Here is a 24230-nt window from a genome sequence, read left to right as displayed (position 1 = left end):
TGTCTGTATGCCTGAAGGCCAGAAGAGGGTGCCAGACCTCTTTACAGATGGTTGTGAGCCACCATGTGGTTGCTGGGAATTGAACTCAGGACCTTAGGAAGAGCAGGCAATGCTCTTAACCTCTGAGCCAACTCTCCAGCCCTAAAATAATATTTATTGAGATGACAACTAGGACATTGACATAGATAAAATCTTTCTGTCTTGACTTTCCCAGAATTGTCTGCTTTTACAGCTAATATTTCAAGAATTTGTGTACATTTCTTTGGCCATTTAGCTGATGGATATTTGAGTTTGCTGTTGGGACCTAGGCTACTATAAACATTTGTGTACAATTTAAATCTTTTTTCAGTTTGGTATGCATGCCTTTAATCTCAGCACTCAGAAGGCAGAGGTAGGCAGATCTCTATGAAGGCCAGCCTGGTCTACAAAGTGAGTTCCAGGAAAGCTAGGGCTGTTATACAGAGAAACCCTGTCATGGAAAAAAGAAATTTTCTTGCTATGTTTTTTATGCATGTAAATGCCCGTCCCCCAGCCCTGCCTCTGTAGTGCACACCTGGGGGTTAGGGGACAACTCTGAGGAGGTGCTTCTCTCCTTTTACCAGCTGGGTCAGGGGATTGAACTGAGGTAGTCAGGCTTAGTTGGCAAGTGCCCCATTTGTACAACCTTCTGAAACCTTGTATCAAAAAAAAAAAAATTAAGTAATTCCTGGTGTGGTGGCACACTTTCAATCCTAGTACTCAGGAGGGGGAGATGGGTGTGTTTCAGAACAGCTAGGTCTACATAGAGAGATGTTGTGAAGAGAAGAAAAGAGAAGAGAAGAGAAGAGAAGAGAAGAGAAGAGAAGAGAAGAGAAGAGAAGAGAAGAGAAGAGAAGAGAAGAGAAGAGAAGGCTTTTGGCTGACAGTTTTGTCAGTCATTGCTTTGAAGTAATCATTTTACTTTTCTGTTCTTCTGACTGAGTCAGCTGTTGACCTCACTGCAGCTTTGATGTGACAAGTCATTTTTCTCAAGCTGTCTTCCTAGATTGCTTCTTAGTACCTGGCCTTAGATATCATTCTCTCTACATGTATCCTGTGTGGGGTTCATTGAGCTCAAAATGTATAGGCAAGTGTTTTTTTATGAAATATGGGATTTAGTATTCTGCTTTTTTTTCTCTCCCCTTTGTTCCATCATCGTTCTCTCTATACTTTTACACGTGTAGGTCCTAAGTGCACCTCACATTTCTCTGAAGCTCTCTCCAGACAATGTAACCTCATTTTGTATTGTTGAACAAGATTTCACATAGTCTGGGGTAGCCTCTGACTTACTCTGTGTCAGGAGATAACCATGAACTCCTGATTCTTCTACCCAGGAGCTAGAGTTACAGGTGTTCTTCACAATGCCCACCTCAAACTACATAATCTCGATTGTTTCAACAACTAGCTCAGTTTTGTTGAACTTTTTTTTTTTTTTTAATTTTTTATTTTTTATTTTTCGAGACAGGGTTTCTCCTGTCCTGGAACTAGCTCTTGTAGACCAGGCCGGCCTCAAACTCACAGAGATCCACCTGCCTCTGCCTCCCGAGTGCTGGGATTAAAGGTGTGCACCACCACCGCCTGGCTTTGTTGTTGAACTTTTAAATAAATTTTTTATTTTGTTTATTTTTCTCTCAAACTCCAGAATTTCTGTATGGTTTATATAGCTTCCAATATCATTGTTGAGATTGTTTTTCTAATTTTTATTTTAATTATGAGTTTGTGTCTGTATGTGTGTGGAAATAGTCATGTGAGTGCCAATGCCTACAAAGGCCAAAAGAGAGTATAGCTGTTGTTATAGGCAGTCATGAGCCACTTGACACGGTGCTGGAATCCTGCAAGAGTAGTATGCATTTAGCCAAGCGGTGGTGGCGTGTAGTGATGAGGCGAGCAGGCCTGCTTTTTGTCCTGCCCGGTTACCGCCTAGCTAGCTTTACACCCTAAATAACAACACACAAATTGTATTCATTTAAACACTGCCTGGCCCATTAGTTCTAGCTTCTTATTGGCTAACTCTCACATCTTGATTAACCCATTTCTAATAATCTGTGTACCACCACAAAGTGGGGGCTTACCGGGAAGATTCTAACCACCGTCCATCTTGGGTAGGAGAAGCATGGTGTCTGACTCACTTCCCTTCTTCCCAGCATTCTGTCCTGTCTACTCCACCCACCTATGTTCTGACCTATCAGGCAGAGCAGTTTCTTTATTAATTAACCAATGAAAGCAACACATAGAAAGAAGACCCACCTACATTAGTTGTACAGCACTCAGGAGGCAGAGGCAGGTGGATCTCTGTGAGTTCGAGGCCAGCCTGGTCTACAAGAGCTAGTTCCAGGACAGGCTCTAAAGCTTCAGAGAAACCCTGTCTCAAAAAAAGAAAAAGAAGAAGAGGAAGAGGAAGAGGAAGAGGAAGAGGAAGAGGAAGAAGAAGAAGAAGAAGAAGAAGAAGAAGAAGAAGAAGAAGAAGAAGAAGAAGAAGAATTATTATTTATTTTGGTGAAAGTTTTTACAGGATACTATAAACAGAGACTGTACTTTTGTTTTCCTTCTGTCCAGATAGTCTATGTATTGCCATGTAGCCATGGCATTACCTCATTTTTTAATTTTTTAGATGTCTTGTTTCCTCAACGACTGTCTAGCGGCTCCTTGACTCCACCTACTCTCTCTATATCTCTGAATTTCCCACCTGGCTTTACTCTGCTAAGCCATTTGCTGAAATAGCTGTATTCGTCAACCAATAAAAGCAACATGTATACAGAAGGTTACATCCCACATCAGGATATTACTGTCCATCCTAGCAGGGGAGGCATAGCATAGGGAGTGGGAGGCAGGAAGCAGAGAGATGAATGCTGGTGTGCAGAAGACTTTCCTTTGTCTCCTTTTATTCAGACCAGGTACACATCCAATGTCTAGGGATGGGTGTCTCATTTTCAGCTAAACCTCTTGGATATGCCCTTATAGACATGCCAGAGGTATGCCTTCTAGGCAATTTCTTTTTATTGTTACTAAAGTTTTATTTATATAGTTGGTATGTGGGTATGCACAAGGATGTACCACTTACACATCTGGAGGTCAGAAGACAACTTATGTCAGTTTTCTCCCACTATTCAGGTCAGAGTCCATACTCAGATTGTCCAGCTTGACAGCAAGCACCTTGACCCACTGAGCTATCTCAAGGGTCGCCCCTTATTATTAGTGTGTGTGTGCGTGCGTGTGGGTGTGGGTGTACATGCATGTGCGTGCGTGTGTGCGTGTACGTACATGTGCGTGCGTGTGTGCGTGTGTGTGCGTGCATGCGTGTGTGTGCGTGTGCGCACATGCTAACATGCCCCTTACTCATGGGCAGGTGAGAGGACAGCTTTCAGGAGTTAATTCTTTCCTTCCACCACAGCTTTCAGGAGTTAATTCTTTCCTTCCACCATAGCTTTCAGGGGTCAGCCACAGGTCACCAGACTCTCACAGCAAACACTTTTTACTTGCTGTACCTTCTGGCCAGCCCTCTCCTGGGATTGTGCATCAAGTCAGCAATGAAGAGTAACCACTGAGTGTTTGCCTACATGTTTATTAATACACTACATGTGTGAAGAGCCTGTAGAATTGAAAAGAAGGCTTTGTCCTTTGATATTTTCTCTCAGCATCCTGGCAATTTGTTCTGCACCAAGATGTCCATGGTTTTCAACACATTTAGATTTAGGATTCTTTACACTTGATCAAGCGGTCATCTCAGGTACAGCTGTGGAACCCTTCCTTCAGGCTTTTAGTCCTGCTGTTAGTGGAGCAGCAGCCTCTCATCCTCTTGGCTTTCATTTTCTGGTCAGTGACCTCTGCCCTTCAAAGAAGCTAAAACGGGGCAGTTTGAGCTCCAATTGCCAGTCCACGACTCCTGGATAGGCCTTCCACCTGATAAATAGGAGAAGGGGATCTTAGTCCTCTCAATTATATTTTATTTTTAAATATGAAATGCTTCATAAATTTACGTGTCACCCCTGCTCAGTGGCCATGCCAATCTTCTCTGTATCATTCCAATTTTAGAATATGTGCTGCCAAAGCAAACTCAGTCTTTTCAGTTTTGCCAACCCAGCTAGAACACATGTGATATGGAAGAGAAGTCATCCCAGAAAAACTGATATCTTGAAGAGAATGGCAAAAAAAAAAAAAAAAATACAAGAATAAATGAATAAATGCTAGAGAGAGAGAGCCCAATCAGTAAACTATTTGTGTTGCAAACATAAGGACTTGAGCTTGAATGAATAATCTAGGCCAGATATCTGCATTTATGATCCCAGTGGGGAGGCTAGCTTGATGACCAGCCAAACCAGCCTTCTTGGCAAGCTCCAGGCAAATGAGAGACCCTGTCTGAAAGAGTAAGGTCGGGCAGGATGACCCTTGAGGCTATTCTCTAACATCCATGTTCACACACATCCAAAGTGATCATCCAAAAATGATTAACAACATCACAGAGAGTTATATATGAACTGAAATAAGGGGTCGGAGAGATGGCTCAATGGTTAAGAGTGCTTCCTGCTCTTCCAGAGGACATGAGTTCAGTTCCCAGAACCCAGTGGCTCACAACCATCTCTAACTCAGTTCCAGGATATTCAACACCTTCTATTGACCTCTATGGACACCTGCATACATACATAAATACAAATAATAACAACAACAAAAATTTATGACAAAAATAAAAAATCTGGAAGACTGTCAAAATGGTTTTATCAAGTAAAGGTACTTGCTACCAAATTTCACAACCTGAGTTTGATCCCTAGAAGCTACAAGATAGAGGGAGAAAACTAGTTCTGACCTCCACACACATACCAAGCACACATGCTGTGAGTACTAGCATGGAAATCCCTGATAGGTTTTCTCACGCACATGCATGTGTGTGTGCATGCGCACGCACGCACATTCGTGTATGTGTGAGAACAACTTTTGAGAGTTGTTTAATGTAAATTATAGTTGGAGTCAAAACCAACACATAAGGCATAAAGTACAGTTTAAAAAAGAGTTGACATTGTTCCCTCATTGATGGAAATTGTGCTTTTAAATTTTTAAACGAAGTTCAAATAACAAGCTGGGTTTTTCTATTTGTTTCCCTGTTTCTTTCTCAAAGGTGAGACGTGGAACCCCTTCAAATTACAGTACCAGCTTAGAAATGTGCGCGAGCGGATTGCCAAGAATCTGGTGGAGAAGGGTATTCTCACCACAGAGAAGCAGAACTTCCTGCTGTTCGACATGACCACTCACCCAGTGACCAACACAACAGAGAAACAGCGACTAGTAAAAAAACTCCAAGACAGTGTGCTAGAACGGTGGGTGAACGACCCTCAGCGCATGGACAGGCGAACACTGGCACTCCTGGTTCTGGCGCATTCCTCTGACGTGCTAGAGAATGTCTTCTCCTGTCTGACAGATGACAAGTACGATGTGGCGATGAATCGCACCAAGGACCTTGTAGAACTGGACCCCGAAGTGGAAGGGACAAAGCATAACGCCACAGAGATGATCTGGGCTGTGCTGGCAGCCTTCAACAAATCCTAGAGCCAGCAAGCTGCTGACTTCAGAGACCCCATCACTGAGCTTTGTGTAATAAGATATCGTCATCATTATTTCCTCTATTTTGAATCAGGCCCATGACTTGGGGAGGACAACCTCGGGGCCTCTTCATGGGCCACGACCATTCTAAGCAGACAGTTTTCTCCTCGTACTTCCATTCTACATCCAAATGAAAAGGGTGAGCTCACACACATCCAATAAATATCTCCTATTTCTGGGTTTATTTTTAACCAGTGTACTTTTGGATCAACAGGAGTATCTACATGGGGATTAGAGCTTTCCAGCAACAAAATGTGAAGATGAAGAGTAAACTGTACATTCATTCTTTTCACCCTTATTTTTTCTCTCCATTTCTTCTCCCTTATCACATTTTCTCAGCCTTTATCTTTCTGATGCTGGTACACAGTGATACTTACTGACATCACTGTCTCTTTAAATGAAGGGCAGTAAAAGAAATGAGACTAATTTTTGAAGCAAATGGTCCCTGAGATTGTACCTCCTGCCTGTGATTTTCTCGTCTTTATCTAATGAAAACACTCCAAGTTTGATGACTCCCATAGTTCTAGAAGCAGAAATGTACTCCACGATCTATTTTAGCACTATCTTTCCTGCTTCCACAATCATTAAAACAAAGTCTGAATTTAAAAAGCAATGTGCCTCAGTCACCTCTGTCATGCAGCCAGTATTAGAACTTATAGGAAAGGGAGGGAACAGAAAAATTCTCATCTTTGAAGTCAGGTGTTGGGGGATACACTTGGGAGCTGGTGGCAGAAGGATCTGGAGCTGATGATCAGCCTTAGCTAGTGTAGTAAGTTCGGGGCTATATGAGACTCTCACTCAAAAATTAAAGTCTTTTCTTCTTTTAGCATGTGTCTCTACTATGATTAAATTAAAGGAATTGTAAGTTTCAGTTCCCAGATAACAGCACAAGGTAGCCAAACTCCATATCTTCATAATCCCTGTTTTTATTTCCTGTATAAATTGATAAACTCCCTATATTTAAGGACTTTGACAATAATTCGGTCTATATTTAATCTACAGATACCCTCCAAATTGTGTCTTCTTTCAACACAGCCATCATTGTAGCCAAATCTCTTGAAATGTTTTTGCTTCAGTAGTAAGGGTGAAGAGAGACTTTGTTAGAAGAGATGCTATTTAGATGGGTAGTTGAGTGTCAATGGCAACTGATACAAAGTCTAGGTTTGGGGGCTTTGAAGAGGCCAGCACTGGCTTGTGCTGATTTCAAGCTCCCTGTTGACTGCTGGTGAGAAACAGGCTGCCACACAGCCAATACAGGTGACTCGAACTCATACCAAATCCTTATATTCAGAAGTAGATTGCTCTAACTTCATCTCCTCCCTGAACCTACCTAGATCCTTGAAAGTTTTCTAATTCATTTTTATTGTCTGCATTTCATGTGTCTCTTAGATGAGATACAAATTGTGATTTGAGAAGCAAGTGGAGTCTTAGTCTGGCTCTCTATAGAAATGCAAAGCCAAGCCGGGCGGTGGTGGCGCACGCCTTTAATCCCAGCACTCGGGAGGCAGAGGCAGGCGGATCTCTGTGAGTTCGAGACCAGCCTGGTCTACAAGAGCTAGTGCCAGGACAGGCTCCAAAACCACAGAGAAACCTTGTCTCGAAAAACCAAAAAAAAAAAAAAAGAAGTGCAAAGCCAGCCCATGTGAGATCTAGCGGCTTAACTTGTCTTCCAATTGGAACAATTCAACATGGATTGAAACCAGGTTTTCCTGTGGAAAGCTTCAGCTTGACTGGGGGGATAGAAGTTGAGTGCTTTCCTGCAACTCTCAGTGTTTATTTTTATATGCCCATAAAATGAGGGTGTCTCCACTTGAAATCTGTGTAATGTTCACTGCCAAACACTCATGCAGTGTATAATTGCCATCACATTTCTGTATAATAAAGATAAAATAGTTGTGCCCCTGGTCTCTCTGTACATGGTTTACAACTTCAATAATTATGGTATGTATTGACAGGGCATAGCAGTGCTGCCCTGGGCTCCAGCTAACATCCCAGTAGGGTCTCCATCTCAGTCAGAGTAAGTTACTCAGTAATACCATGTTACCATTGAAGAGACTGAGAATGACTTCTCTGAAAATGCCACAAATGACTTGAGTTTATCTAAGAGATGAACCTAACAATGCACTTGATAACGTACTAACTCTAACCATTAGCTTATAAAAATGTAACTGTAGTTATGATTGGCTTATTATTCCTCCCTCCCTTAGAACAGCACAAGAAACAGGAAAAAATATCTTTATTTGGACTGGCTGTACTTTGCTATGTAAAATGAAGCATGTCATGAGCTTTGTCAGCAGGTGCCTTTATCTGCTGCCATTTCTCTGGTCCCGATTCCTTATTTTTAACTTACTGCTTCTGTAGATAGTCCACTGGAGAAACAGCTTTCTCATTCTCTGTATTCAAACCATTGCTAAACTAGTAAATCACACACACGCACATGCACAGTTGTGGCCATTGATTCCCAGACCCTTTTTATTATTTTAAAATCTTTTCACTGGGCAGTACTGGTGCACGCCTTTGCTCCCAGCACTTGGGAGGCAGAGGTAGGCGGATCTCTGTGATTTCAAGGCCACTCTGGTCTACTTAGTGAGCTGCAGGACAGGCTTCAAAGCTACACGGATAAACTTTTCTCGGAAAACCAAAAGGAAAAAAAAAAAGATTTATTTTGGCTAGTGGTAGTGGCACAAACCTATAATCCCAGAAGACTGATCTCTGTGAGTTTGAGACCAGCCTGTTCTACAAAGTGAGTTCCAGAACAGCCAGGGCTACACAGAGAAACCCTGTTTTTAAAAAAGCTCTTAGCTACCACATTTCTAGGTTAGTCCTAATTATCTCTTTCCTAATGACAGCAGTAGACTCGGGCTAGACTGCCCATCTCTAGTGCCTTTCTGCCTAAATTTCTGAACGTTTGTATTCACCACCACCAAACTAACCTCCTAAAGATCAGTTCTACTTTTTTTTTTAAAGAATTTTTTATGATGTATAGACAATAGTGTAAAGGTGTTAGATTGCCCTGGAACTGGATTTACAATCACTTATGAGCTATCATGTGGGTGCTGGGAATTGAACCCCTGGTCCTCTGTTAGAGCAGTCAGTGCTCCTAACTGCCCAGCCATCTCTCCAGTCTCCAGTTCTGATTCCCATGGGCTGGAGAGATGGCTCAGTGGTTAAGAGCATCGCCTGCTCTTCCAAAGGTCCTGAGTTCAATTCCCAGCAACCACATGGTGGCTCACAACCATCTGTAATGAGGTCTGGTGCCCTCTGCTGGCTTGCAGACATACAGACAGAATATTGTATACATAATAAATAAATAAGTATTAAAAAAAGAAAACCTTTCACTGATTTGTCCTGGTATTTCTAAATGACCTTTGTCAGGAACACTTCTTTTAACCTTACACTGCCTATGGGTCCTTTTAAAAGTCCTATACAGCATCATAAACATTTCTATTATGCTTACCAGACTTTGCCTCGTATAATAATAATCTGTGTGTTGTAGTATTTCTCAGATTGTCCCATGAGAAGTAAACCTAATGCTATGAGAAATAAACAGGTAGCTCCCAAGCCTATCTCACAAGAAGTTATCCCCCCCAAAAAAAAATATTGTGACAAACCTTTAATCCCAGCCCTCAGAAATCAGAGGCAGGTTCAAAGTCAGCCTCTGTCTACAGAGTGAGTTACAGGCCAGCCAGAGCTATGCAGTGAGACCCAGCTTCAGAAAAAGAAAAAGTGGGGCTAGGTGGTGGTGGCACACATCTTTAATCCCAGCACTCAGGAGGCAGAGGCTGGTGGATTACTGGAGTTTGAGGCCAGCTTGGTTTTCAGAGTTCCAGTACAACAAAAGCTAAACAGAGAAACCCCTAATTGGGGGAAATGGGGAGAAACGGGAGTGGGGATGAATCTGACAGTGTTATTAGATAGACTGTTTCTGTTTAGGGAAATTTAGTACACCACAAGAGAGCAGTGGGATGTTACTATCAAGACAGTGCATGTTGCCATTATTCCTTGTTGGTTTTTTTGTTTTTGTTTGTTTTTCTTTTTCTGTTTTGTGGCAGGGTCTGGCTTTGAATTTAGATGCAGTTCAAAACTTCCTGTCTATGCCTCTCAAGTACAAGAATCGCTGGTGTGGTCTAATGCCGAGCTCTTAGTGTAAGCATTGCAGTTCGGATGAAAAGTATTCTGGCAGTCGGGAGCCATGGAAGACCACGAAGTCACCAAGGAGAGGTTTCCGACGTCAGGAGCCTTTCCAAAGCTCTGCTCTACTCCTCTTGGGCGTCTCTGCTTCACTACACTCCTACAAAAGAAGGTCACCGCCCAAACCTCATTAAAGAGATTCGTTGAGAAGGAAGAACCCAGGAGGGTGGCTGCCTCTTGGGTGAAGTGACAGCAAACTGAACAGGATACAGAGCTTATGTAGAGTTCCTTGGGGGCAGTGGAGCTTTCCACGGTGGTTTGGGATTACTGTTGCGTTTAGGGATTGGTGGTAGTCGATGCTCAGGGTTTGTGGGACCTCAATCCCTGTTCCCAAGTCGGGGTCAGGGTGTTTTTCCTTGGCCCTTTCCACCCTACAGTTAGACCAATTATTCAAAATATAAATATGTAATACTTTTTGACTAACACTCTTAGAAGACTTAATCTTGAAAATTAAAATGCTTTGAAGGACAGAGGCTGGCTTATATATGTGTATGTATTCCAATAAAAGTAATACAGTACTTTCTACTGACAGATGCTGAAGAGTTATTCCATATTTTTGGTTGTATTTGTTTTTTAAAACAAGGTCGCACTGTGTAGTCTCAAACTCCAGAGATCCTCCTGCTTCAGGGTCCTTTGTGCGGGTATTTACAGGCAAGAACCACCATACAGGTTAAGAACTATTGTTGAACTATGATTCTGTTAATATGTGTTTAATTTTTGTTGTTGTTGTTGTTGTTTTGGTTTTTCGAGACAGGGTTTCTCTGTAGCTTTAGAGGTTGACCTGGAACTAGCTCTTGTAGACCAGGCTGGCCTCAAACTCACAGAGATTCACCTACCTCTGCCTCCCGAGTGCTGGGATTAAAGGCGTGTGCCACCACCGCCCGGCTCACAGAATGACTCTTAACAATTATAGGTGGAAGAAGAGCCATACAAGGCAGTCTTATACAAGTTAGTAGTCAGTCTCAGAAAACTGCTTAATAAAAATTATCCTCCAATTGTTATTTCTGGACGTCAGAAACTTCCTTCGTAACATCCCTCAAAGCTTAATCCTTTGCACCAGTACATGGTGGCCCTTCGGTTTGACGTTCGGAAGCCTGCCCAGGACCTGGGGAAGAAACTGAAGAAAGCGCCTGCCCACCCAAGAAGCAAAAATACCAAAGCTAGACGTCCTGCCCCTAGGCTCCCTGAAGGCTTCTAATTGGCTCTTGTGGCCTGCTCTCTTTCCCAATTGGTGTTCTAGCTTGCCTGTCGGCTCTGACTTTCTCCCCGCCTTCAACCAACGCTTATTGGTGTATCGTTACGTCATTGCCCCATCAAGCCCATTCTCATTGGCTCTTCTAGGAGGGGGTGGGCTGAACGTCACGGGCTCGGGCCGCCATTTTGACCGAGCAACCATAGTGACAGGAGCCGAAGCAGCAGCTCAGGTTGTCCCCGTTTCCCCTCCCCCTTCCCTTTTCCGGCTGACTTTCCGGGCCCTGCATTTCACAGTCCCGGTCCTGCCATGTCCCAGAAACAAGAAGAGAACCCTGCGGAGGAGACTGGCGAGGAGAAGCAGGTGAGAATAAGGGGAACGGGGGTGGCCGCGCGGGCGGGATCCGCCCCCGCCGCCGCTGATTGGCCGCCTCTGCCTCAGGCTCCGCAGGGGTTGGCCATGTTTCTGTCGCACAGGCTGCATTTCGGCGCGGCCTGGTGCCCCGATGTCGATTAGTCAAGTCGATTGTCATTTTGTGCGATCCGCTTTCTTATTGGCCAGTAAGCCTTCCTTTCAGCCTGGAGAAGCTGTTCTATAATAGGCCGAGCTCTGGCGTGGGCGGGTGTTTGGAAAGATGAGGCGAATGAAAGGGGGCTGGCTGGTGGTCCTGCGGCATAAATGAGCTGTGTGATTAGTAGGGATAAGTGACCCAACCATCAGAGTGGAACTCAGTCTTCATCCACAGAAAGATATAGGTCAAGATGAAGACGTTTAAAATAAGCCAGGATTGGGGGAGGGGAGAAGAGTAATGATACCTTGGCTAAGTTCAGGTGACAACTTCCTGAGGCCTGTTTTGATAGGAATGGTTTGTTCACCGTCAGTGACTTGCTGATCCCCTTGAGTTCCTCCGCAGTGGGATATAGTCCACCCACCATCGCACGATGAAAACACTAATGCCAAATAAACCTCTTCTTGGGCTCTATATTTGAGTTCTTAACATTTAACTAAAAGATTCATTAAATACACTTCGTGTTATATCAGTACCTGATTGTCAAGAGAAAAATCCACTAGCTGGACGGTGGTGGTGCGTGCGTTTAGCTCGGGAGGCAGAGGCAGGCAGGCAGATCTCCGAGTTCGAGGCCAGCCTGGTCTATAGAGCGAGTTCCAGGATACACAGAGAAACCCTGCCTGGAAAAATAAGAACAAGCTGGGTGGCACCAGCCTTTAATCCCAACACTTGCGAGTCGGAGGCAGGCGGATCTCTGAGTTCAAGGCCAGGCTGGGCTACAAGAGCTAGTTCCAGGGTAGGCTCCAAAGCTACAGAGAAACGCTGTCTCAAAAAAAAAAGAAAAAAAGAAAAGGAAAACAAAAAGAAAAACAACCCAAACAAATTATCGAAGTGCAGCAGGGAAACTGTAACTATAAGTAAGTGGTAACTGTTTTGTTAGGATAACCAGGCTTCTTAACCCAGTACCAAAAAAGAAAAAAGAAAGCAACCATGTGTGGCACACCAAAGGCCGATTCCAGCCCTCAAGAAGCTGAGGCAGAAGATTTCGGCAAGTTCCAGGTGGCTTGGGCATCAGAGTGAGACTCTGCCCCCCCCCAAAGTAATAAACAAATAGACGTGTCCACAAGAAGCAAGAGACGGTGGCACACATTTTAAATCCAGCACTAGGGACCAGAAACAGGAAAATCTGTGAGTTAAGGTCAGCCTGGTCTACATAGAGAGTTCCAGGCTAACCAGGAGTACATGGGAAGACTATGTTTTTAAACTGTCCTGTTTTTAAAATGAAGAGGAAGAAGAGATAGAGGTGAGAACCTCTGTAAACGCCTGAGTTTTGATGTTTCCCTAGACTTCCATCACCTACCCCAGTGGGGTAGGCATTAATCTTTTTATTTATTTCTTTTTATAAGATTGATATATGAATACTATAGTGAAATTAGTTTCTTCTTTTCTTGAGGTTAAAACTAATGTCACATTAGCTGTTTACCTCTAGCCTGCCTGCATTTATGGAAGTGGATTACTCAGGTGGATATCTTTGGAATAGACCACATGCCTAGCATCCTCCACAGTGATGCCAGATGGCTTCTTAGAGTCTGAATGAGGGGGGAGCCTCTCAGAAGACTCAACTCTCCCACTTACCTGTTCTTGCTAAAAGGCCTGCCAGTTCCTTTTGTCTTTCCTGCTGTTGGTGCTGAATGAGCTCTAATAGTCAGGTGTCGCATTTAGATAGCCTTTAGCCTAGTGCGCACAGGTCACTAGGGCGGCTCCCTGGGTATAGAGTAAGAACTAGCTTGTCCTTGTCTTCACTATACACAGTTATTTTGAACCTTGGATTTGAACAAAGGTCTAACTTTAAGATCATAGGAACTGGAAAGATGGCTCAGTAGTTATGAGCAGTTACTGTTTGTTTGTTTGTTTGTTTGTTTGAGACAGAGTTTCTCTGTGTAGCCCTGGCTGTTCTGGAACTCACTGTATACCTGGCTAGCCTTGAGCTTAAAGATCCACGTGCCTCTGCCTCCCAAGTGCTGGGACTGAAGGTGTGTGCCCTACTGCCTGGTTGTACCTGTTGCTCTGCAGAGGACCTGGGTGTGGTTCCCAGCATCCACATGGTGGCTCACAACCATCTGTAGCTCCAGTTCTAGGAGGTTTGGTGCTCTCTTCCGAACCCTGAGGGCACCCAGGAATACATATAGTACACATACATACATATGTACAAAACACATACACATAAATCTGCTGGTGGTGGCACATACCTTTAATCCCAGCACTTGGGAGGCAGAGGCAGGCGGATCTCTGTTAGGCCAACCTGGTCTATAGTGTGAGTTCCAGGACAGCTAGCGCTACACAGAGAAACCCTGTTTCAAAAAACCAGAAAGAACTCTTTAAAACTTACACATTCTAAAAACAGCAGAGTGGAGATGGCATGTTTACAAGCTGATAGAGCTGCAGGAAAAAGCAGAAAATACAAAGGTTGTCAGATACTAGAAGTCATTGTTTTTCAGTCCTTAATCTCATTTGTCTTGTTTTCTTCAGGACACACAGGAGAAAGAAGGTGTTCTCCCCGAGAGAGCTGAGGAGGCCAAGCTAAAGGCCAAATACCCAAGCCTAGGACAAAAGCCTGGGGGCTCCGATTTCCTCATGAAGAGACTCCAGAAAGGGGTATGGGGCGGCCTTGACCACGATCCTTGCATGAAGTCTATAGAGGTTCTGCTGCATGTTTTTCTGTGGTTGGTTATTGGGCAGTGTAGATAGGAGTTAGAAAGAGGAAAGCGGGTTATTGTGAATCCCTACAGTGATGTCAGTTCCCTTCTGGTCATAGGAAATGAAGGCTTAATGCTGGGCATTCGGGTGGGTGGTGGGTGGGCACTGCAGGAAGGGTGGCAGGGACTGGAAGGGCATCGTGTGCTCTGCTCATGCATCTACCTAGGGGAGGGCTGGTGGGATAAGGGCTGTGCCCCTATTAAGTCTTACAGACAGATTTTACAACGATTCATTTCAGAAGATCCAAAAACCTTCACCTCAAGCAGTAGGTTTCTTTAGACTATTGACACCAGCACCAGACATTAACTGTACTCCCTCAAGAAACTTAGTTTAGCTAGGTGTGATCCAGCTGAAGCAGTAAGATTACCACAAATTCAAGAGCAGCTGAGTCTACATAGTAAGTTTTAGGACAACCTAGACTAAAATGAGACCCTGCCTTTAAAAAGAAAAGAGAAGAGAAAAAGAGGCTGGGTCAGCAGCTGGAGAGCAAGGGGGCTGCTGCTCTTCCAGAGAGCCAGCGCTGTTTCCAGCACCCACACCAGGCAGTAGACCATTGCCTGTGACTTCAGCTCCAGGAGACTCTGACCCCTCTCTCGCTTCTGTGGACACACGTGCATACATAAATGATTAAAAAAAAAAAGCACATGCTTGGGCTGCAGAGATGGCTTAGTGGTTAAGAGCACTGGCTGTTCTTTCAGAGGACCTGGGTTTAATTCCCAGCAACCATAGTGTGACCCAAAACCATCTGTAGTGGGATCTGATACCCTCTTGTGGCATAAAGTTGTATATGCAGATAGAGCACTCATATACATAAAATAAATAAAACTTTAAAAAAAAAAAAAAGTACATGCCTTCAATCCCAGCACTGGGGGAGCAGAGGTCGAGAGATCTCTGTGAGACTGAGGCTAGCCTGGTCTACAGAGTAAGTTGTAGGACAATGAAGCAACATAGTGAGACCCTGTCTTCAGGAAGGAAAAAAAAAAGTAAATAAAATTATAAACAAAACAGTTCTTTTTCACGTTCAGAATGATAAGAGATGTAGCCCCACAGGAAAGTGCTTGTGCAGCTTGGGTTCAACCTATAAGACCTCAAAAGTTTAAAAAAGAAACAACCAGAATGGCCTTCCCGTCTCCCTCTCAGTCAGGTGTCTCTGCAGAGTGGATGGATGGGGTCGGGAGGAAAGTGGCTTCCTACAGAGACTCCACAGCTGATGGCGTGGTGCTGATTTGCAGTTTAGCTCACCTCAGGCAAGCCGGGCGTGGGCAGGCTGTCTCACCAGGGAACACGTGTAGGAGTGGTGGGAGTCCGGAAGGCACACTGCCTCCTGACAAGCCAGTTCCTATTCCTGGTCCGAGAGTCATTTCTAACGCAGAGAGCTGGCTTCAGTGGTCTCTGGTGCTGGGAGCCCCAGATCAACCCTTCTTCGAATCTTACTCATTTGTTTTCAACCCCAAGGTATTTCTTTGTCACCTAGTAAGGTCCTCATTAAGCTGTTATGAATGGGCCCAGCCATAGTGGCACACACCTTAATCCCAGCAGTAGGGAGGCGGATAGGCGGATCTCTGTGAGTTCGAGGCCAGCCTGGTCTACAGAGCTAGTTCTAGGACAGGCTCCAAAGTTACAGAGAAACCCTGTCTCGAAAAAAAAAAAAAAGCTGTTATAAATGAAGCAAGTGGTGGTTCTGATTGAACCATCCTATGCCAGGTAAGGTCCAAAATGTGTATGAGCCGTCACCCAGGTTCAGAGACAGAACCATCCCTTAAACTGCAAAGGTGCTAGTTTCTTCTAGGACGAAGTCAAAACATGCTAGGAGATGTCAGAGCACGTGAGCGGTATGGACTGCACATGAGGAGCGTAGACAGCTGGGGTGCATGAGAGCCTGTGCTGATGCTGGAGTCAAGTCTGCCTTTGAAGAGCCCCAGAGCTTACATTTATCTGGACCTCCCTCCTGTCTCTTAGCAAAAGTACTTTGACTCAGGAGACTACAACATGGCCAAAGCGAAAATGAAGAACAAACAGCTGCCGAGCGCAGGGCCAGACAAGAACCTGGTGACCGGCGACCACATCCCCACCCCACAGGACCTGCCCCAGAGCAAGTCCTCGCTCGTCACCAGCAAGCTTGCGGGGTTACCTGGGCCCCTCTCTTCCCCTTCCTCACCCACTGGACTTCTATATATTATAGGCAGGGAATGGGCACCTAGTCAGAGCTCAGCTTGCCATCCGGGGAAGACATTCTGCTGGAGGCTTAGGTTGAAGAGGCATTCTGGGTTCATTTCTTTGGGTAAATTGAAACTTCTACACCCTTACTGTAGCCCAGTAGAGACCCAGAAGTAGGAAAGACTAGGACCGGATAGCACTGCAGCTGTTCCTGTGCTGAGAAGCGTGGAAGATGGGAGTTCTCCTTTTGGAGGAGCAAGCCCTTGGGCAGGCTGAGTCTGGGAGCAGTGTGGCAGGTTCAGTGTTCCAAGGCTGCACTGATGTGTTGGGAAAGGAGACGCTCTCTGTGCTTCTAAGTGTGTTGTCCCTTAGGCCTCTGTGCTTTGTGTTCCCATTGTGGGTGTTTAGGGAACCTTCAAAGAGGAGAAGGGATTTGCTTGCCTAAAACCACAGTGCCCACCTAACCTCTCTGTTGTGTCCCTCCAACAATTGCCCTGCTTCTCAAGGAGTGGAAAGCTTGATCTTTTCTCTTTCAGCATGTAGCTTTGGAGCATATGCTGGGAGAGTGGGAAGAGTGTAGGGTCGGAACACCCGGCTCCAGTGCTGCTCGTGCCCAGCAGCACTGGCGTATGAGCTTGGCTGGGTCATGTGGCCTCTGAGTCTGTTCCTCATCTCTGCAGAGCAGGAACCGTGTAGGCTAATTCTGACTAAAATCCTACACCTGCCCTAACTGCCGTTCATCCTAAAACCAACCGAGGCAGGCCCTTGCTAAGCCTCAGCTCTGTAAAGCTAGAAGTCCAGGGTAACAGGAGGGGTGCTATATGGGAAGAGAGAAAGTTTGAGATTCAAGGGCCACACCTTCAGACAAGGCCTTCTTGAGGGAGGAGGGGAGAGAGAGTAAGTCTGAAGAAGCCAGCCCTGGAAGTGTTTTGACTCTCCCATTTTCCTGATCTACAGTTGACCCTAGCTGCTGCAAACCACTCTGGCAGCAGACTGGATGGGCCTGAGGAAACACTCGTGCTTCAGGTGTAATCCGATGCTAGCTGTATGTTAGGCATGGAGGAAGAAGGGATGAACGGAGCTGGCCCCGAGGAGTTAGTGCTCCTGCCAGCTGGAGCATCTGGGCCTTAGCAGATGATTCACTGGTGGAGGCGGAGAGTGGGGAGGGTGACAGCAGCCTGCCTTGCTGTGTCATCACTAGTTTGGCCTGGATCTTACTGAGTGCCACCTGCTCGGTAACAGCAGAGAGGACCTGAGTGAGGACTGCTCAAAAGAGCAGGATGATGCAGTCTGTCTCCCTTCACAGATTCCGGTGTGCCCCTAGAAGGTCTGACGAGTTTGTCGCTGTGTGTGTCGGGAAAGGGTCTAAACATGCTCTCCTGCTTGACTGCTCGGGTCTCTGGCTGTCGTTCAGATGGGGTAGGAGTAGGTTGGTGAGGAAGGAGTGGAGAGAGCAGGACCCTGGTCTCCCTGGCCCCCAAACTCCTTGACTCTCATTGTAATTGTATATAATTTTTGTGTTTTTGCTCCATTTTCTCATGCTGTCATCCTTAATCTAAAGTCCATGTGGGAAGGGGACAATGCTGAACATCACTGTATAGTTTCTTCAATGTCCCAGCCATGTTGTACATAGATATGTCATGTTATTATATATATAAATATATATATAATTTTGTACGTTTTCTTCATCTCCGATCTTCTCGAATTCTGTACCTTTTCCTCTTGTCTGAGCTGCCTTCTCTATTGGTCAGTTTTGTGTCTTCAAGGCTGCTGTTCATGGCAAGTCTGTTTTTAAGGAAGGGACAGGAGGAATAGGGAAATCAAGCTAGCTTGTAAACCCAGCTCTTCAGAAAGCTGAGGCATGATTTGCTACTTCAAAGCTAGCCTGGGCTACAGAGTGATAACCCTGTCTCAAAATAAAAAGAAAAGAGAGGGCTAGAGAATATGGTTTAGATGTACGGTGCTCTCCTGTCGTGCAGGAGACCCTGGTTTCAGCCTCCAGTGATACATACAGCAGCTAGTGGTTACACGCATGCACACGCACACACTCCTGAGCAGAGGTGGGGACAGAGATGGGGAAAGGACATTAAAATCAAAAGCAAACTATCAGTCTCTCTCTTCAGTGCTAAGGAAGCAAATAAGCTTCTCTTCTCAGGCTTGTTTCTTAGCAAGGAAGGGTCACTGCATTCGATTAAACCCAGGCTGTTTGGTCCCCTCCAAGCAAGTGTGTTCTGACCCTTGTATCGTCAGTCACCACCTCACCGCTGTGCTTCCTGCTCCCCTGCTACCAGTGGCTGTGCCTGCAGGACTCCTGAGGCAGACATCTGTGTCTCCCCTTATGTCTCAAGAATTGTTTTTCTGTTTTCCATGAGTATATCAAAAAGACAGAAACATCCTGTTTGTGAATAGGAAAAGACTAATTTTTTTCAACTTCCTTATGATTAATATACAGGTACATGTCAGGGAGAAGTCATGGGGTCGAAACTGGGATGGAATTCAAGAGGTTTTCCCTTTTACTTGACAGTGTTTTTTTGTTTGTTTTTTGTTTCTTTTTCTGTTCATCCACAGTGGCCAAGTTGAATGATGCTGCCTGGGGCTCCACCAGATCGTGAGACGCTGCCCACTTGGGGTCCTGTGCTGGCTCCTGCCCCTTCCTGCTTTTGCAGCCAGGGGTCAGGAGGTGGCCCAGGTGCAGGCTAGAGAGGCAGAGATCCCTGCCCACTGGTGTCCCAGCGCATGGAGCCCCTTGGGCTGAGCACCAAGACCTTGGACTTTTTTTTTGTTTTACATTTTTTTCCAAATAATAGTTGGGAAAAATTTCGTTGAAATCCCAAGGGCGGGGTTAAGGGGGTGGAATGGAAGCTGTGGGGGGAAATGAGCTAGGGTTTGTAGCTGATGAAAAAGACAATTTCCTACCGTTCTTCTTAAGCACAGGTTTGGGATGGTTCTAAGTGAAGGGGTTGTCAGCAGACTAATGGTAAGGGCTTCGAGGTCAGCTCTAAAGAGAGATGCATTGTTTAATGTGGCTAGTGACCTGGAGTCAGAGAAAAGGAATTGTGTGCTGTAATTTCTCTGGTTCTGCAGAGCAATCGAGGAGTCAGTGTTACTTGTTCCTTTAACAAAAGTGTTGTCCTTGAGGCAGGTTTGCTATGGGAGAAGGGCAAGTGAGTGGGGAGCCCCACAGAGCCCTGGGGAATTTTTCAGTATTTGAAATAAAACAAGAACAACAAAAAACACCCGTGGAAAAAACCAAACCCAGAAATACTCTGAAGTAGTTGGTGTGTTTTATTGGGGTTTGGGAGGGTGAAAATGTGATTGAGGGGGAGATCGGTGTGGTCCCTGAGTTTGCAAGAAGCACAGGGCTCTCAGGGTAGACAGTCTGACCTCCTGACTGTCACTGGGGAGAGAGCAGAATTGGTGTGCACAGGTAAGGCTAGCCACTGTCTGTCCTTGTAGCTAGTACAGAAGGTGCACCACCCTATAAAGCGAGAGTTTCAGGGTTCTAATGAAATGGGGTACCAACACCCAAAGCTTAGTCCAGACTCAGCAAAAACGGGGCCCTGTTCTTCCTGTTCCCTTCAGTTTCTATTCCTGAGTTCCATGTCTGTGTGGGAGAAATGTGAGTTCTTGGTAATAAGCAAAAGAAGCTTGCCTTTCTGTTTCTGGCCAGCAGAAAGCGAGTGACTTATCCCCACATGATATCCTACCCTGCCTTCTTGAAATCATGCCACTGAAAGCCTTTTGAGAGAAGTGCAAGAGACAGCTGAGTGAATCACCAGTATTCTGGGTTGGGGGTGGACTGCACTAGAGAAGAAACCTTGCTCTCAGTATCTATGACATTGTTTTTCTTAGTCAAGCTTGCCAGGTGAATATGTAGCTCTCTCTTCTGGTTTAGCCAGTACTCTGGTTTAATACATCCTACAAATTTGTCCTGCTCAACAGTGAGCCAGCGGAATGAAAGAGCACTACAAAGAAATGTGCTGAGCTGGAATACCGCCACAATCCTAACATCCCAGCCTTTGGGAGATGGAGGCAGGGTCTTCATCAGCTGCATAAACATAAAACAACACCTGGACATGTTAGTGCTTACTTGTACAAGTAAGAGGCAAAGGACCACAAGTTCAAGGCCAGCCTGCTCTTTAGAGTTACAGGTCAGTGTTATGTGGTAGGACTTTGTCTCAAAACAAAACAAAATAATTAGTTGAGGGGTTTTGCAACCAAGCCTGAGTTTGAATTCTGAAAGGCACAGCAGGGAAGAGAACTTATTCTCAGCACCCAGTAGAGGGCACTGTCACATACACGATGACGTGTACATACAACAAAAACACATACCAAAAAAATGTGTTATATAGAGGAAAGAATATCGTGGAAAAGTTGGGTGCTTCGACCGGAATCAACCGAAAGCTTTGTATTCCTAGCGTGAGCTGTGGCACTGCCGCACGGAGTCTGAGATGCCTTGGTTCCGTGCCGTTTCCCAAACACGTTAGGTTTCTGTCCACCAGTGCATATATCTGGGGTGGGAAAGCTGTGTCAGAGTGTCCAGGCAGTCGAGTTCATTTTCATACAGGAGGAAGTTGAGGTATGGAAATGAGTTGCTTGGAAAGCAGCAGGCCAAGGAAGAGCTTTCGTTAGTGCCTAACCTGTGATAGTATAACCTCCCTGCTGGTCAGGAGACCCTGGACCTTAGTTTTAAGCTGTAGCCTTAAAAATCCCTGGGTACCAAGCAACGTTTTGGGATTCTTACATATGAGTTTTAAATTTTGCTTTTCGGAGCCAGGCTATCGCGATGCACACCTAATCCCAGCACTCCAGAGACAGAGATAGGTGGATCTCTTACAAGTTCAAGGCTGTTTGTCAGGCACACAAGCCTGACAACCTGGTCAATGCCTAGACCCCACAAAAAGGTGGGGGCAGAGCACTGACTCCTCAAAGTACAGGCAATACAGTTGTTTTAAAATAGGGCTGGAGCCAGGCGATGGTGGCGCACGCCTTTAATCCCAGCACTCGGGAGGCAGAGGCAGGCGGATCTCTGTGAGTTCGAGACCAGCCTGGTCTACAGAGCTAGTTCCAGGACAGGCTCCAAAGCCACAGAGAAACCCTGTCTTGAAAAACCAAAAAATAAAAATAAAATAAAATAGGGCTGGTGTTTGGCATGGTAGCTCATGCCTTTAATCTCAGCACTTGGGGAGCAGAGGCAGATGGTTCTCTTACGAGTTTGAGGCCAGCCAAGGGCTACATAATGAGACCTGTCTATGAATGGGAGGCAGAGGCAGGTAGACCTCTGACCTCTGAGTTCAAGGTTAACCTGGTCCACATAGTTCCAATACAACCAAACAGCCAGTGAAACTCAGTCACAAATAATTTAACTATTACCATTTATTCTTTATACAAAGATCCAAGCAACCAAGGTAAACAAATTCTGTAACCAACATTCTTTTCAAATACTTTTCTTGTGTAACCCAGACTGGCCCAGAACTTGACCCCTGCCTCCTCCTGTGTGCTGAGGTTGGAGGCACACTGCCACAGCTGCATGTGGCTGTACTGACTATTTCAGCCCGTGTCTCTGAAGTCTTCCTCTCAGAAGAACTGGGTGACGGTTCTTGCACTGTTCTGGCAACAGCTGGGTGATTGTGACAACAGACCTGTCACCTGAGCCTTTGTGTGTACAGAGTGGCAAGAATCAAGTCACTGGTCCACCAGGACTGAACTTTGACTATTGTACCTACACACAGAAGACAGTGATAGGCCAGACACGGTGGCACACAGCTGTAACCCTAGTACTCAAGAGACTGAGGCAAGAGGATTGCCACAAATTCAAGGCTAGCTTGGGCTACGTAGTGAGACTGTCTCCAAACAAAAAACAAAACAAAAAGAAATATTGGTGTATGCATAATCTCAGCACTGAGGAGGTAGAAAAATCGTAAATTCAAGGAGGTCACGTTCCAGTAACCCAGTTCTCAAAGGCAAAGATAAGAGGGTGGGCTACAATAGCTAGTTCCAGGCCAGGCAGGATGACATAGCAAGGTGTGCCTGCTCAAGCAGCTCCTACAGCTGCCTGGGAATAAACCAGAAAGGGAAGGGAAGGTCTCTGAATGCCCAGAATATGCCAGGCACTGTGCTAAAATACAAGGTTGATGATCCATGCCACCACTCTATGACACTGGTGGAGAAACTGCAGGGGAATAAATGACATGGTCATGTTACACTTAGTAGTTGGTCCATCTGCACAGGGAATAGAAAACAAACCAGTATTTCCCCTCGCAGGCTTTCTTGGACCGCCAGTCCCCAAATCATGACACAGAGACTTAGTTATGAATGCTTGGCCTTAGCTTACTTAGGCTTGCTTCTAGTGGGTTTTTTTTTTAGCATAAATTAACCCATTTCTATTCATCTGTGTGCTGCCCTGAGGCTTGTTTGCCTCCCCTATATACTGTCCATCCTGCTTTCCTGCTTCCTCCGTGTCTGGCTGGCTGATCCCCAGCTGACTGTCCCTCCCCGAAAATTGTCTGGCTCCCCTTTTCTCTCTGCCCTCCAGCCTTGCCTATTCCTTCTCTGCCTAGCTATTGGCTGTCCAACTTCTTATCAGACCAGTCAGGTACCATAGGCAGGCAAGGTGAAACAGCAACACAAACATCTTCACATGGTTAAAAAAACAGTCTGTTCCACAATAATATTCCAAATAGTTTGAGCAGTGTTTTCCAGCACCATGCTAAGTAGACAATTAGGATCGATTCATTTAATCCTCAGTTCTATAATGTAAATTTTGTTTTGCCTTGGTTTGGAGTGTCTCATGTCCCAGTCTCTTAATTCCAGTTCCAGGGGATCCTACACAATTTTCTAAGTTCATAGGATCAGGCACACATCCAGTGCACATACATATGTACAGGCAAAGCACTCTATACAAAATAAGGAGTAGGTGTACCTGCATGGTGGTGCATCCTTGTAATCCTAGCGCTTGGGAGGCTGAGGCAGGAGAAGTAAAAGTTCAGGCAGGCTACAGTGTAATAAGACTATCTCAAGCCAGACGATGGTGGCACACGCCTTTAATCGGAGGCAGAGGCAGGCGGATCTCTGGGTTCGAGACCAGCCTGGTCTACAGAGTTAGTTCCAGGACAGGCTCCAAAGCCACAGAGAAACCCTGTCTCGAAAAACCAAAAAAAAAAAAAAAAAAAAAAAAAAAAAGGCTATCTCAAAACAAACCATGTGTGGTAATGCCTGTATTCTAGCACACAGGTCACAGAGGCAGGAGGATCACAAGTTTGAGGTCAGCCTGGTCAACATAGCAAGTTCAAAGACAGCTGGGTCTACTTATGTATCAAAGTGGGGGGGAGCACTAGAGAGGTGGCTCAGAGGTTGAGCACTGACTGCTCTTCCAGAGGTTCTGGAAACTATGTCATGGCTCACAGCCATCTATAATAAGATCTGGCGCCCTCTTCGGGTGTGCATGCAGACAGAACACTGTATGTAATAAATCTTTAAGGCCTGGCGGTGATGGTGCACACCTTTAATCCCAGCACTCCGGAGGCAGGGGAGGTGGATCTCTGTGAGTTCAAAGCCAGCCAGGTCTACAAGCGAATTCCAGGACAGGCTTTAAAGCTACAGAGAAACTCTGTCTCAAAAATCAAATTTTTAAAAAGTGAAAAGGGTAAACTCAGCACGTGTGAGCTCCAGGCGTGTGGGTATGAGTGTAGAGGGAGAGTGTGTTGGGTTAGCAACAGGAGCAGAGACTTCATGAGAAAGTTCCGGCAGCTTCAGCAGACCGAGAGGATGAAGACATTTGGTAGAGGTAGGTACAACACGCAAGGGAGAAACAGC

At 45.4% G+C, this 24230-nt stretch overlaps 2 protein-coding genes and 1 non-coding gene across 5 annotated transcripts in view; 2 read left to right on the top strand and 1 right to left on the bottom strand.

Moving 5' to 3' along the window:
* Positions 1–5734, top strand: part of Golph3l (golgi phosphoprotein 3 like) — a 22484-nt gene extending 16750 nt beyond the window's left edge. For both annotated transcript variants that reach the window (XM_005356970.3, XM_026784206.1), the window contains exon 5: positions 5129–5734. In XM_005356970.3, the coding sequence (XP_005357027.1) occupies positions 5129–5556 (428 nt within the window). In that variant the 3' untranslated portion in view covers positions 5557–5734. The remainder of the gene's footprint in view (positions 1–5128) is intronic.
* On the bottom strand, positions 3968–4070 carry LOC113457262. Its single transcript, XR_003377889.1, has one exon. It is a non-coding gene; the product is annotated as a U6 spliceosomal RNA (small nuclear RNA).
* Positions 5735–11167: 5433 nt separating the features above from the next.
* Ensa (endosulfine alpha) lies at positions 11168–19677 on the top strand. Of its 2 annotated transcripts, XM_005356969.2 has the most exons (4): positions 11168–11356; positions 14031–14156; positions 16218–16384; positions 18984–19677. In XM_005356969.2, the coding sequence occupies exons 1-4, from the start codon at positions 11303–11305 to the stop codon at positions 18997–18999; spliced, it is 363 nt and encodes a 120-aa protein (XP_005357026.1). In that variant the 5' UTR covers positions 11168–11302; the 3' UTR covers positions 19000–19677. The 2 variants fall into 2 exon arrangements, with proteins under 2 accessions (XP_005357026.1, XP_005357025.1); XM_005356968.3 differs by having other exon boundaries at positions 16218–19677.
* The last annotated feature ends 4553 nt before the right edge of the window (positions 19678–24230 follow it).

The sequence above is a fragment of the Microtus ochrogaster genome, chromosome 21 (assembly GCF_000317375.1).
Source record: "Microtus ochrogaster isolate Prairie Vole_2 chromosome 21, MicOch1.0, whole genome shotgun sequence".
Classification (NCBI taxonomy): Eukaryota; Metazoa; Chordata; class Mammalia; order Rodentia; family Cricetidae; genus Microtus; species Microtus ochrogaster.
This window is presented reverse-complemented; position numbering and strand designations above follow the sequence as displayed.

Coding starts and splice junctions, on each gene's coding strand:
- Ensa (XM_005356968.3), top strand. CDS start 11,303: ATGTCCCAGAAACAAGAAGAGAACCCTGCGGAGGAGACTGGCGAGGAG. Junction 11,357..14,030: donor AGACTGGCGAGGAGAAGCAG/GTGAGAATAAGG, acceptor TGTTTTCTTCAG/GACACACAGGAGAAAGAAGG. Junction 14,157..16,217: donor TGAAGAGACTCCAGAAAGGG/GTATGGGGCGGC, acceptor CCTGTCTCTTAG/CAAAAGTACTTTGACTCAGG.